The sequence below is a fragment of the Urocampus carinirostris genome, chromosome 7 (assembly GCF_059441175.1).
Source record: "Urocampus carinirostris isolate Australia breed hairy pipefish chromosome 7, RoL_Ucar_1.0, whole genome shotgun sequence".
NCBI lineage: Eukaryota > Metazoa > Chordata > Actinopteri > Syngnathiformes > Syngnathidae > Urocampus > Urocampus carinirostris.
Genome location: NC_142355.1, coordinates 29,876,398 through 29,891,208, shown reverse-complemented (window position 1 = coordinate 29,891,208; position 14,811 = coordinate 29,876,398). Strand labels below are relative to the sequence as shown.

The following is a 14,811-nucleotide window of genomic DNA, read 5'->3' as shown; positions in this document are numbered from 1 at the left end:
TTACGGTTTTAAAATCAGTTTACTTTTTATTTCACCCTCCCTGACCCTTCTGCATCCACTAGCTCTATTGGACTAGCTCAGGTTCAATCACAACCACAGTAAATCAACTGTATTTTGATTTAGTCGTATACAGATATATTACATGTAAGTAATAGTTACTATATAACAGGGCTGCACGATTCTGGAAATAAACCTAATTGCAATTTTTCAGACCGGTATTTCATTTTTCGATGTGATTATCGATTTTAAAAGAAAGGGGGGGGGGTACTTAACCACCCTGTTCTCCTCGGGTCAAAATCACCTTCCTCTGTGTTGTCTAAAAACCCAGAATTATTCCCTCAAATGTTATTTTAATGTTAAATGTTCTTTAATAGAAAAATGAAATTTTGTTTTAATACATCTTTCCATGTAAGCTGTTTGAAAAAACAAAAATACAAAAATGGTCCTTAAAATGAAGTCAACATGAGGTTTAATCATATTGACATGCTTTATAAAGAAAACAGCGCCCTCGTCTGGGGGTGATATGTTAGGGTTTAACACAAGGCTCAAACCGCAGGGTGCTGCGCTAACACAATCGCACTATGTCACATAGCAATATCGATCAGATTTGGTGGGAGTCCTATGAGCTGTTTCTTGGACACGAGTAGATTGCTGTACCCCCAATGAGCCTTTTCTTTCAGTAGATACTGTATTCGTAATCCCCATCTAACTATATGGTTGTCACTATTTTGTATGGTGACACGATCCCAAAAGACGTAATGAACTCTGAGGAAAGCGACAAACCGCGACAATAAAAACAGCTTCGGGTGTGCGGAGACACGGCGCTGTTAGCGTTCTGTAGCCAAAGTAACGAAATGCCTTTAACCATCAGTAACGATAACGTCATTGTGACAGCGGAAAAAGTAACGAGTTAGAACCCCGTTACTGAAAAATAATGCCGTACTGCGTTATTCCCAACACTGCCTACGGCGGACATTATGGGGATGTAGCAAAGAAGACACAATGTCATTATGATAAAAGCGCCATCGTTGCAATTTGAGCGTCACACTTATCCGTCGCCCCCGTTTGCGTCGCTCGCCTGGGCTTCCATGTTCGGTCTACTCAATCCTCTTTTTAATATTCATTGCTATCTACTGCCGCTAGAGTCCAATTTGTTGCTTCCAGAATCGTTATTAGCTTCGTTCCATCTCTGCCGACGGAGTTGGCCTCACATATGATGAGGGCCTATTGGAATTGTGTGCATGAAGCAGTGGAAGACATTCGATTGAGACACAGGTGGCATTGCTACTTTTAGATACGACACAGGTGTGAACAGTGCTGTGCCTGGGAAGGGGCTCGCTGTTATCCAATCAATTTTTTGAGCTTTGAAACATCCTAACAAATGCAGGAGCTTGTACTGATGAAAAAAGCAGCATGATGGAATCAATAAATGTGCAATTATTCCGTCAATATCATATTAATCTCATCTTAGATCGGTGGTTTTTAACTGGTCTAACTTCAGGACCTAACAACGAGAAGCTGCGACTCAAATCTCATCTCTCATCTCATTAGCCGTACCGCTTATCCTGATTAGGGTCGCGGGGGGCTGGAGCCCATCCCAGCCATCTCCGGGCAGTGGGCAGGGGACATCCTGAATTGGTTGCCAGCCAATCGCATGGCACACGGGGACAGACAACTCACTCGCTCATTCACACCTAGGGACAATTTGGACCGGCCAATTCACCTGAAATGCATGTTTTTGGAATGTGGGAGGAAACTGGAGTGCCCGGAGGAAACCCACGCAAGCACGGGAAGAACATACAAACTCCGCACAGGAAGTCTGGAGCTGGATTTGAACCCACGCAGGAGGTTCCCTAGACATGAACTGTGCCGCACAAGCGCTAACCACTGTGCCACCGTGCTGTCCCTGCGACCCAAATCCACAAATAAATTCCACCTATCAAATATATCCATTGAAAGGAGTGTGCAGTTTCAAGCAGAGATAGTAGATTATATTCACCTTTTTTCCCAAAACTACCAGCAAAACCAAAACCGCTTCAAATACTGTACATACTCACATATAAGCCTACATCGCATATAAGCCACTCGCTAAAACTGCTTAAAAAGGGACACGGTATAAAAGAAATTCAAAATATTAAAAAAGCGTACACCTAATCATTATTTAAGTATGTAATTAATTATGATTAATATACTGGTAAAAACTTTTCATATTTTGCAATCTTCAACTTGATGGTTGTCACTTTTCTTTCTCCTTATTACTGACTCTCTTGGGACCTGAAATTATGGGCAGACAAAGGAAATAGGACCAACAAAATCACAATAAAATGAGAAGCGGTCCCTCTCAAACGCGCCGATTGACTGAACAGGGAGAAAAGATCGAGCATGGGATTATCGCCATCTACTGCTGTGTGTAATTGACCCTTTGTTTTTTGTCTAGATAGTTATTTTGCCATGGCAAAAGCCCACAACCCACTAAAAATGGGTCAATCAGCCAATCTTTGTTCCCGACCGACCAGTTGAGAAGCACTGGCTTAGATGGTGGAAAAATTCTATCAACAGGCCATCTTGAGTTATTAGTATGTGTTACGCTTGGTGGATGCTGACCCAAACCGTGCAGGGTTTCTGGCAATAGTTTCTTAGAGGGGAAAAACTATTTAGGAAAAAGACGAAAAAGTCACTGGTAGGATAGTTCACAATGAGTATAGAGACAATTCATGACTAGCAGAGATTAAGTAGTCTGGGTCATTGGAATAAATACCAGGTAAAGGCATAGCCACGATCCAACAGCGTGTGCTGTCTTAGCCAGTCATTATGTAGAGCTGGTAATACGGTAACGGTGTGTGGCGGTTAGGTGCAGGTGTGTGCAGTACATCCACTCCCCCTAGGTTGGTGCTCTCTCAGCGAAGAGAGTATGCCAGATCCTAACAGTATGTACTTTGGAATGTCCTGTCTCCCATCACCAATCAATGTTACTGCTAGGGGGCAATGGCGAGCTCATGTCACAATTATCATGATTGTAGTCATCTAAATTTTCCTTTATGGCTGCTCCACCCACCCATCCATCCGTATGCTCATAAGCCATAATAATATTAATCTTTCTTAGCTAAAGATTAAAAAAAAAATAGGGCTGCACCAACATATCGATCAAATCAGATAAAGTCGAGGATTAAACAACAAAAATGCCTGTTTTTTATTAAAAAAGTATATATCTACGGGTGTACAGCATACATTTGTACGTATTTTTTTGTTATATGACAAACAGTGGTTTTCTTTGTTTAAAATTGTCGAATATTCTGTATTGTGTGCTATTTTCTTATTTCGCCACAAAATTTCATTTTTTTTTTTTACCGGATTCATCGATATATAAAAAAAAAACTAAATACTCTGGAATGTATCGAAATGTACCTACTATGCTATTCACTCAAGTGGCTGAATATGTAACTAGACCAGTCTTCTGACCAGTCCGCTTTAGTATTTCTTGATCAGATACATAAAGAAACTTAGAGAAGACCTTCCCTCTAAGGTGTCGGAACCTCATTTGGAGTCAGGTGCCTCAATGCTTGCTAATAAGACGTCAGCAAGAACTGATCCAGAACCAACTGGACCTGATAACCCCTTAGACCCGGAAGAAAAGAGATGTAGACTCGAGAGAACATTGCGATGAGGCCCAAGGGTGTAATCTTGGACTTTTATGACACAGCTTTCGTACGCATGTGTTTTTGAAAGCGCAATTGAGTATCAAGATCTTCTCTGAAAAGAGTCCCACAAGGCAGCGATGAGGAGAAATGAAGGAGGAAATTATCCTTGGGTGTATACGTGTGTTGTAAGCATCAAAAGGTGTACATTTTCAAAAATTATGTTTATCATGCAGTAACTTTGAAATGATAATTTCATGTATTTATTTTGTAAGACAGTAGACCCTGGGATACAGCATCCCTTACCTTTTACTTTTCACTCTACAACGTGGAATAAGATGTTTTTTCAGCTTCTCTATATGACATTTTCACCACTATAACCTAAATCTATAATTTTGTGTGCCCAACAATGTCCAAAACTCACTTTGCTGTGTACTTCTCCAAGATGGCTGTTTGCTATTGGTTGATAAATAAAATAAAATTGAATATGATATAATAAATTGAAATAAAATGCTATTCTGTTTAGGGCTGCAACTATCCATTATCTGCACCGCTTCTCCTCAGTAGGGTCGCGGGGGTGCTAGAGCCCATCCCAGCTATCTTCGGGCAGTGGGCAGGGGACACTCTGAACTGGTTGCCAGCCAGTCGCAGGGCACATGGAGACAGACAAATCACTTGCTCATTCATACCTAGGGACAATTCAGACCGGCCAATTAACCTGACATGCATGTTTTTTGGAATGTGGGAGGAAACCGGAGTGCCCGGAGGAAACCCACGCAAGCACGGGGAGAACATGCAAACTCCACACAGGAGGTTCGATCTCATGACCTCAGAACTGTGCCGCACATGCTCTAACCACTGCTCCGCCGTGCTGCCCCACAATCTAATCATATGCATGTATATTAAACATGAGTAGTACACTATTTGTTCATTTTAATGTAGGATTTTTGTAACTACCATAGGTTTCTATCATAAGCTATAAGGGAGATTTCACTTTGCGATCTCCACCTTTGATGTCGTATTCCGGGCTCTCCTGTATTTGTACGGTTAAAATAAAACTTGAGGCTATTTGTCCTCTTTCCAAAGTGGGCTCGTTAAATGCTTCATGTAGCATGAACGGAGGCGATCTCAGGTGTGACCTTGAGCGTGCTGGTTAGGAGTTTGAAATTTCACAGCCCCATAAGCCAAGCCACGGGCTCAGTCTCACTCCAGTCTTTGTTTTTACCGGTGTAAGGCTTCCAGATAACGGGCTGTGTCTCTCTGTGTTTTCCAACTCAGATTAGATGAAGTCAGGATTACATTTGGGGACAAACACACAATAGGAGCTCCAACCCCAGCTCCCCGTGCACCTCTTTTTATCTCCTCCCATGTCTCGTCTTATCGTTTCCTCCATGCTGACAATCCTTCCTGTCTACTCTTCACTTTCTGGTTGACTGTGTAACCGGCCAATTAGGGGACACTATGTTCACCCCTCAGAGGCTGTTTGGCAATATATTTGCCTCCAGGTTTTTGCCTTGCTCTTGAAAGTGTTCAGGTAGAGAGCATTCACGGCTCACCTTTTTGTCGGGTTGAGTCGTGATTGGTCATTACCTCAGCTCCAATGGATAAAAATGGATGGATTTCAATCACAAACACAATATTAATGTTGTACTGTACCTAATACACTTTGTGATTTGTTTCTAGCTAAGTACCCTTAATATTAAAAGCCTTTCATTTGGGGATGCAGTATTTCATGTGATTCGAACGCTGTTGCTTCATTTATGCCATGGTCGATCTAACTATGGGTACCGTATTTTCCGCACTATAAGGCGCACCGGGTTATAGGGCGCACCCCCCAAAAATAGTTTTTGGTCCTATATTTTCCATACATAAAGCGCACCGGATTATAAGGCGCTACAATGGGAACGTCGACAAAACAGTCAGATAGTTCAGTCCAACTTATTACCCCCTTAACATTCCCAAAGCTTGCAAAGAAGCAAATACATTTCTCAGACATGTACAGAAACATTGTCTGTACGATGTCACCAACCACTCAAATGCATCGTTTCAAATATCATTCGGAAGGTTAAAGTCTTGGGATTCAAGAAATGCCTAACATTTCTTAGTTTCCATTTTATTTTTTGCTGGCAACTGTGTGGACAGCAAAGTAAGAATTTTATTGTGCAAGGGAACGGGGTTCTTTACTGTGCATATGACAATAAACACTTTGAATTGAATTTAGTTTAAAAATAGACTCATCACAGAAACATCAAGGTCGTTTTAAAACAAGATACCGGGACAATATAAAGCCGCATAGCTCACCTAAGTTCTCTTGCAGCCATCACATTCAATAATGATACGTAACCATGGTCTTCTTACAAGCGTGAGTGTAGTAAATCTAGGAGAGCAAAATATTTACAAATACAGAATAGTAAAAAATGTTTTCTCTATGCCGTAGTGCAACCCAACGTGTGATTCACATTCATCTTTTTCGGCCAATTGCAGGCTTTGTTTCGGCCCTTTAGCCTATGCGAGCCTGTAAATGATAAAAAGGATCCGCCCCTTCACCTCCGAATAACTTTAGCCAATAGTGACTGATTCAAATGATGATTGACACATTGGTTAGGAAATGAAACGCCGGTATATAAATCCCAGCATACAACGCGGACTACTTCGCCTTCGGGGGAAAATCTAGTCGGCGGCTGCTTGCCTTAGTTGCAAGACTTTGCAACTTAATATTGATCCCTATATAAGGCGCACTGTATTATAAGGCGCATGGTAAGCTTTTAAAAAAAATAAAGGCTTTTAGGTGCGCCTTATAGTGCGGAAAATACGGTAATTAAAAAGATACGGAAAGATAAAACATAGTAAAATCAGTCAGTTAAAAAAAAAAAATCTTTCTAATTTACAGCTGATATTTTCTTCTCTGCGGGTTATTTGTTTATTTTTCTCTATTTAACAATATATTTTACGTGTCGTAGTTAAAAATCGAAATAATCCTTGAAATAAGGTAAATAATCTCACATATCAGATCATTTAAGTACAGTATTTATTTTTCTTATTTCACCATGGCGAATAAAAAATTACTGTTGATAAACAAATACGTGTCTGTACTATGTCACCAGTCATACCACTTATCATTGGAAAGCTTAAACTCTTGGGATTCAAGATATGATAACCACTTCTGAATATACTCTTTCACTGAAAAATCATGATCAGTCTGGAACTATGATCGTTAGCCTTTGACCTTTTGATTGACACCATTCACGGCCAATAGCTGGCTTTCTTTCACTGTCCGCAACCTGAATTAGCATTGACTGGCCTGTTTGATAAAACGGAGATCGCCTCCTGTCAACCAGCAGTAACCGATTCAAATGATGATTGTCACATTGTTTTGCCAAGGAAATCATCGAAATAAATATGTATATATTTTTGGTGTGTCTTCAAATTACACCCCAAAATAAACGTGCGTAAGGCCACTAGTGATTCATTTTTAGGCACCATCATTACGCGCAAGTGTGCACAATCATGGATTGACTTCTGGAAAGATAAGTCAAACATTTAGAACTATTTCACAATGTCTAAATTACACATTCGCAGTGTAGTTTAATTGATGTAAACGTGTCGTCTCCAAATGGCCACTTTTGACCTACTCTTAGAAAAATGTGTAAAATACAATGTTGAGTTTTTCAGATTGTGATCAAATTTGACAAGGTATTAGGGCCTGGTCACACAGCCGTTTGCGTCTGTATCGCGGGTAAAATTTAGCGGGTTTTTTTTTCCCGTGGTTGCCCGCGATGGAAAATGCGCAAAATTGGCCAACCCGCTGTTCATCGGTGGTATGCCCGCAAAACAGACGCCGGCGACTGTTCCGCTTCCTCATCGCGTCATTTCCGCATCATTTTTTCGTGTGGACCACAGGTATAAAAGCTGCCGAGCCGGCGTTATGCCGATAAAGGCATCCTTGCCGAGATTTGCATCCCCTTGCTACTACAACCACTTTTACCTCGTTTTATCTCACTTTTATATCACTTTTAGGGAATTTAATGGCGAACATATAACCAAAACCACTTTGTCTTGCATTTGTTGGGAATGTAATACAACTTAAACCATTCCGTCTTTGTATTTGTTGTGAATGTAATCGAATAGTAATGCACGCCGTATACAAATCACTTTTGAGCAGGTAACATGTTTATTTTGCCTTTTTCTATTCAAATTGCCCTTATTGAAACTGTTATGCACTCTACCATAAAGCTTATTTCTGCATAATAAGCTTTACGGTAGAGTGCATAACAGTTTTCAAGCTATGGCACCGAAGAAGCCAATATGTTATTATTGCACAACTGACGTGTGCTCGGCAAATCAAGCTGTATATACGCGGAGAAAGGCGTGTGACCGTCACACTCGTAACACGCTAATTTCACGTAATAACACCGCGATACAGGCGCAGAACATGCTATGACCGTGCTCCACCCACGATTACCCGCTGAAATTTCGTGCCCTTCCCACGTGTAACCACGCCCTGGCCGCGGCCATAGCACGTCGTTCCGCGTCATTACCTCGTGTGTACAACGTGTGCCGCCCGTGGTTAACACGTGGTCTAAAGTTTTGAGCAGCGCAAAACTTTTTTGCGCGGGCAACCGCGTGTGAATTTCCGACCGCGTGTAAAGCACTGCTGTATCTCGTCTATATGGCGATCTCAAAGCGTCCAACAGCGTCTTCTTCACGGGCAGACATTTCTGGCCGTGATTCAGCCTCGATACGCCCGTGAAAGGCTTGGTGACCGGGCCCTAAAGTTTTGAGCAGCGCAAAACTTCTTCGCGCTGCCAACCGCGCGTGAATTTCCGACCGCGTATTAAGCACTGTTGTATCTTGTCTGTATGGCGATCTCAAAGCGTTCAATAACGTCCGCTTCACAGGCAGAAATTTCTGGCCGTGATTCAGCCTCGATACAGACGCAAACGGATGTGTGACCGGGCTCTTAGTTAATGCTTCATGCTATTGTCTCACCTGTCTCCCAGCTAAGATGCCCATGCTACACTCATCTGCAGGCATTTAATTGAAAGGTGAGAATATTCATCCATCCATTATCTGCACCACTTATCCTCAATAGGGTCGTGGGGGTGCTGGAGCCCATCCCACCTATGTTTGGGAAGTGGGCAGGGGACACCCTAAACTGAATGCCGGCCAGTCACAGGGCACACAGGGACAGTCAATTCGCTCGCTCATTCACACCTAGGGACAATTTGGACCAGCCAATTAAGCTGACAAGCATGTTTTTAGGGACGTGGGAGGAAACCAAATCGACCGGAGGAAACCCAGCCAAGCACGGGGAGAACTTGTAAATTCCACACTGGGAGGCTAAAGTAGCTGGACTTAAACCATGAACCTCCACACTGTGAGGCTGCGTGCTAACCACCGCGTCGCCGTGCCACCCTCAGGCGACAATAAAAACCTTTTATTTCTCTGTGTTCCAACTCAGATTACTCAATGAGAGTAGCACTTGCAGTGATTATTTTAGTCTTACCTTTCAAAAGAGACTAAAACATTACATATTCTTTTAACGTTTAAAAACAGCATTAATTTTACTTAGGGTACATCTTAGATTGGGATTTTAGGTGTATTTTACTGGAACATTAAGGGATTAAAACACTTGATACTAATTAGCACGTAGATCAATATGGTGACTGGTTTGCGAGGGCGTTGGTGTTACTCTGATAACGTCACAGTTCAGGAAGTCAAAGAAAGGCTGTATTCTAAATGTATTATATCGGAAAATAATGTGTATAGAAAGATAAAATATATATTCATTTTATACTAAAACCGTATTTTTTCATATTTTTAGTGTTTTAGAATTTGGGTATTCCTTTAAGATCTTAACTGTGTTCAGAGATGACATTTTGGACGTTTCTGATGACTACTTTGAGACAGTTTGCAAAAGTTGCGTGTACGCAAGCTGGACAAGAAAAGATGAGCTCAGGTATTTGGGTTTAGGTGTCAAGTGACACCTGAGTCACAGTTTTAGCGTGCATGAACTTCGCACATACTCTCTTGCACGCGTTCTCTCGCTCCCTCTCTCCCTCTCTCCCTCTCGCTGTTTCTCTCTATCGTCCTTTCCGTCCCACAGCGGCATGCATCCTGTCAGAGGCGCGCAGGGGAGGAATAGGCAGGCAGCCCCTAACACCGTGGATCTCTCTTTCCTCTCTCTCCACATCCTGCCTCCCCTCCTCCTCCTCACGAGGCGGGAAAACCGGAAAAGAGCCAGCGCTCGCTCCAATCTCTCACGTCCGTCGTACCAGACGTTGTTTTGCAATGATCCTGTGACGTTTCATGAACTTTGCGAGGACTGCTGAAGATGCTCGTCTGGCGGGAGCCGACCTCTATGACAGTCGTTCCGTCCGATTGCTCCCGAGAGCCCCGGGGAGAATGGCTACGAACGTCTGACTCTCCCGAGGAGCTTGTGATGTCACTTCTCACCTGGGGCGCTCGTCTGGCGTAGTTGAGGGTTTGTCTGGGAAAAAAAAAAAAACAGGAGAGGGGAAAGGTTCCTTTCCAGGTGTGCAAACCGCAGCGTACTCGTGTGTTGACATAATTCCTGTAGCTGCTGGGTGGACGTTGATTAATGAGAGGACATTGAAATAGAACAGCTTTTGTGGACTTGTAGGAGAATATAAATAGGCATCATGTGGAATCAGTCAGGATACTGTAATCACATACCTCAGCCTGGGTACCCCTTCTACCACGCTCCTTGCAGGTATGCGACCTACACACGTTAACATTGGCTCTGTTGTTGTGTTGTTAATTGCTAGAAATGTTAAATTGTTTTCAAAAAAATGCTACGAGCCAGTTTGGGGAAACTTGTTGGTCGAGAGACTCATTTCTTACCTGAAGATCGGATCTATTACCAGTAAAAGATCAAAAACTACACCTGAAATGTAACAACAACAGTTATCTTACACTTGACATTTTGTTGATTGTCTTGAACACCCCTAAAAATGATTAAAATATTCACTAAAATAAACATAAATCATTGTTTTTAACTTGTTTGGATATTTTTCTGACTCAAATTTGAAGACTTTGTAAAATATAAAAGATGATAAACTACAACACTTAACCTACACCTGAAATGTTCTTGATTGTCTTGAACACCCCTAATAATGAAGCAGGAAATGTACGTAATAATCATAATAAACATATATGTTTACTAACTTGTTTAAATAGTTTGTGATTTCAAATTTTAACACTCTAAAGATTCTAAATTATGATTAAGATCAACAACAGTTAACCTACACTTAACATTCTCTCGAAGGTCTTGCACACCCCTAAAAATGAAACCGAAAATGTACATGATATATTTAATAACAAAATAAACACAACTCTTTTTTTGTATGACTTGTTTAAATAAATTGTGAACTCGATTTTAGATCCCTAAAAAATAAAAAACATTTTAAATGATTAACTTCATTTGGAGTCTCAGAATCATGAGTAATCACTCATAATTCAGGTTCCAAAAGTAACCTGTGATATTTGAAGTACTAACCTTTACTTTTGTTTTTTTTACAATTTACAAATAAATACCCTACAATACAAAGAAATAAAAGAAACCATTTTTCCAGGTCCAAGTATGTGTTTAACAAATAAAAGTACTGTATATTGAACCACCTAACTGTAAAATATATGTTCATTTGTTTTCTACCAATAACTACTCTCTTAGGGACTGTTTAGTCAATCAGAATGCAGAACCGTGTTATAGTGGAGGGTTACTGTATAATGAAGTACAGTAATATTGTGAAAAACTTTGTAATCCTTTTAAATCCAAAACGTTATTTTCAAAACAGGCCCGCACTAAAGCCTTATTTTTAATATCCCCCTGATTCATTAACTCGACAAATAATTATTGAAACAGCAATAAATGAAATACATAATTAGTAACTGATCAATGAATGTTTTTGCACCTCTATGCAAAAACTAAATCTAAACTTAAACTAAATCCACTACACAATAGATTAGAACTAAATAGATAAAGAAAAGGGAAACATTTTCTCAGTCTCCTGAATTGTTTTTATCAAGTGCTTGTGCTAGGGCCTGATGTATTTATTTGTCTTCTGAGGTATGATGTCTTTCGACAGGGATGATTAAGACGATGAGCATTTGAACAAATGCTGCACATATGCATAGCGAGGCTTTGTCTGAAATTGAAAAGTGCATCTGTATGGTAGCCCGAGGATCTTTCTCTACACTGGCTGCTCTGCATATTGTGTGTGAGACACTGACGCAAGTTTGCTGCAACTAAACCAGCATTATGCCCGGGGCATTTTCGGCACGTTTGAAACCTTAACCGATATTTGGATGCAATAAGCCCTTTATTCGTCATCAACTCTAGGCAGTGATATCCTTTGATTTTTTTTTTCATGAAGGTTCGTTTGATTTTACCTGCTCAAAGTTTTCCCCCAAAACTGGTGTATTGGAGAAACTCGTAGCTTTGTTGAAATTGGTCATGGATTATTGTGAAAGTGCACCAGGTGATTTGGTTGCTTTGCTAACACGTTTTTCTACATATGTTAATCGCGCACTCAGCTCCAACTGAAATACTAAACCGGTTTAACCTGTGATTGAAGTTTATTGCTCCTGCCGTGTATTGCAGTTTCCTCAGCTGTCGATTACGTTCTGAAAAACACACACTGAAGCCCATCATAGTTCTTGTTGTCACTGTAGTACAGTGTTCCCTTGCTATATCCCGGTTCATTTTTCGCATATTTGGTGCATCGCTGACTTTCTTCTATTAACCCCTTAACCTTCACGATAAACAAATACGTGTCTGTGCAATGTCACCGATCACTGTAATTCCACATATCATTGGAAAGCCTAAACCCGTGGGATTCAAGATATGACGACCATTTTAGGATTAACCCATCACAGGAAAATCAATATCAGTCTGAAACAAGATACCCAAACTATAAAAACAAGGTAGCTCACCAAAAGCGCTGGGAACTTCTACTCATGACATGATTCCCCGCAAATATTGTTGTTACATTCATGAAAATCCAGTGAATCTAACCATGTAAAATATTTACTCCAAAACACACGATAAAAAAAAAATTGCCTAAAAAAATTCCTGCATTGTTTAAAAAGCTTCGTTATATTCCATTTGCTTGCCTTCGTTACTTCCTTTTAAAAATAAAGACTTGTCAGATTATTTCCGATACTTACGTTAATCTCTGACCTTTTGATTGATACCCCTTTTTGCCAATTGCAAACTTTTTCACAATCCTTAGCCTGTGAGCCTGTGACAACCTATTTATCATGAGCAATTTAGGTTCCAAATTCTTCAGCCAATAGTGACCGATTCAAATGTGGATTGACATATTGGTTAGCCAATGACATTTCCAATGTAAATATGGACATATTTACGCTGTTTATTAAAATCAGAGTCATAAGTACACATGTGCAAAGCTAATCGTGAATCATTTTTACACAACATTATTACGCGAAGTGGGCACGATCACTGATAGACTTCTAGAAAGAATAGTCAAACATTTACAACTCTTTCACAATGTCTAAATACAAATGCAAACTCTCAACTGGTTGTCTTCACACAGCCACTTTTGGAAACGCCTTGAGCTACCCTTAGAAAGATGTGTAAAATACAACGTTTAGTTGATCAGATTGTGATCAAATTTGACAAGGTATTGGGTAAGGCTTCAAGCTATTGTCTCATCTGTTTTCCAGCTAAGAAGCCCATGCTACACTCTTTTGCAGGAATTAGGATGCAAAAAAAAAAAAAATCAGACGAGAATATAAACATTCTATTTCTTTGTGTTCCACACTCAGATTACTCAATGTTGGTAGCACTTGCACTAGTGTTACTTTTCAAAAGACACTAAAACCGTCTATATTCTCCAAACAGTTCAAGAACAGCAATACATTTACTTTGGGTACGTCTTGGTTTGGGATCTTAGGCAAATTTTACTGGAACCGTCAGGGGTTAATTGGTTTTGTGGGTTTGTGTGTTCAGCGCGGAATTTTGGCTTAATTTAAAAAGCTGCAGTACACTCAAACCAGAAAGCTTGCATCTGTTTCCTTGGCGCTGAATAGAGGAATCCAAATGAACTGTTAAATGCTTGGAAACAAACAAATAACCCTGTATACGTGACATCTGCGAGTATTCTAATTACAAGGGCGAAGCGGTAGGAATGTCATTACGCAAGTGGACATCTTTTCCGCATTTAACTCTTGACATTTAATGAAAAATTATTTGATTCATGTCACTCACCAAACTCAACAAAGTAATGTGCTTGTTTGCTCTAAAAGTGCGCTACACACCTGTTTGTTTCCAAAATGTGCTTGTATGTGGCTTGCCAAAAACCCAGATTTACACACTGTATTGATATATATGTTGTATCCACTAAATATACTGTAAATTCCGAAGTACAAACCGCTACTCTTTCTTTTTGTTTTCACGGCCGCACCAAGGAAAACGGGGAGCTGGTCTTTTCCACCCTACATGCACTCTAAATACGAAACACAACAGTGGAAACATTTTTGATGCCCTTCGAGAGAAATTGGTCTGTTTTGCCAACAATATTTATACAACACATACCTGAGCAATGTTTAAAACATATTTACTATAAATAAACTGTTTCAGCCCACAAATCAATTTCCACACCCAAATTGAACAGCAGTCGAAGATATGTATCAAGAACGCATCTCTTCTCTTTTTTGTATCATCGGTGTAGTTATTTGGTTGTGAAGTTTCCTTTAATACATGAGAAGCGGTAACAAGCAAATACAATTTGGTCCATAATGCAAACCACCAATGACAAAAAGACCAAAAGACACGCCTGTGTTGCAATCTGGCACTATTTTTCACAGTATATTGCCCTGGTGCTCCTGCCTTTAATTATAAGGCTTTTGTTTTAGGTTACGCAGCTTTAATTGGTGTTTACTTTTAGCACAGTACTAAATATATTCTCGTCTTGCTAATCGCCCACTTGAATGGTTACATGATCTGAAAACAGGTGAAGTAAAAATTTAGAAGCAAAACAGAAAATGGCGCAACTGAAAATGGTGTTGGACCAAAAAGTGTCGACGCCAAATCTCCAACGCGGTTGGCACCAGGTGGGCGCCGGGCTGAAAATGTTAAAAATGGAAGTGGATGAGTTCATGTTTATAAATGTTTAAGCCTGTGGCTCAAAAT

General features: G+C 40.4%; 1 protein-coding gene across 7 annotated transcripts in view; it reads left to right on the top strand.

Moving 5' to 3' along the window:
* The window catches only part of LOC148362919 (pleckstrin homology domain-containing family A member 7-like), a 154,541-nt gene that overhangs the window by 29,456 nt on the left and 110,274 nt on the right, over positions 1-14,811 (top strand). The window contains exon 1 of one of the 7 annotated variants that reach the window (XM_088340514.1): positions 9,758-10,368. The exons of the other annotated variants lie outside the window; for them this stretch is intronic. Within the exon in view, the coding sequence (XP_088196640.1) occupies positions 10,298-10,368 (71 nt within the window). The 5' untranslated portion in view covers positions 9,758-10,297. Of the gene's footprint in view, positions 1-9,757; positions 10,369-14,811 lie in introns of those variants that run through there. 7 annotated transcript variants of the gene reach the window in all.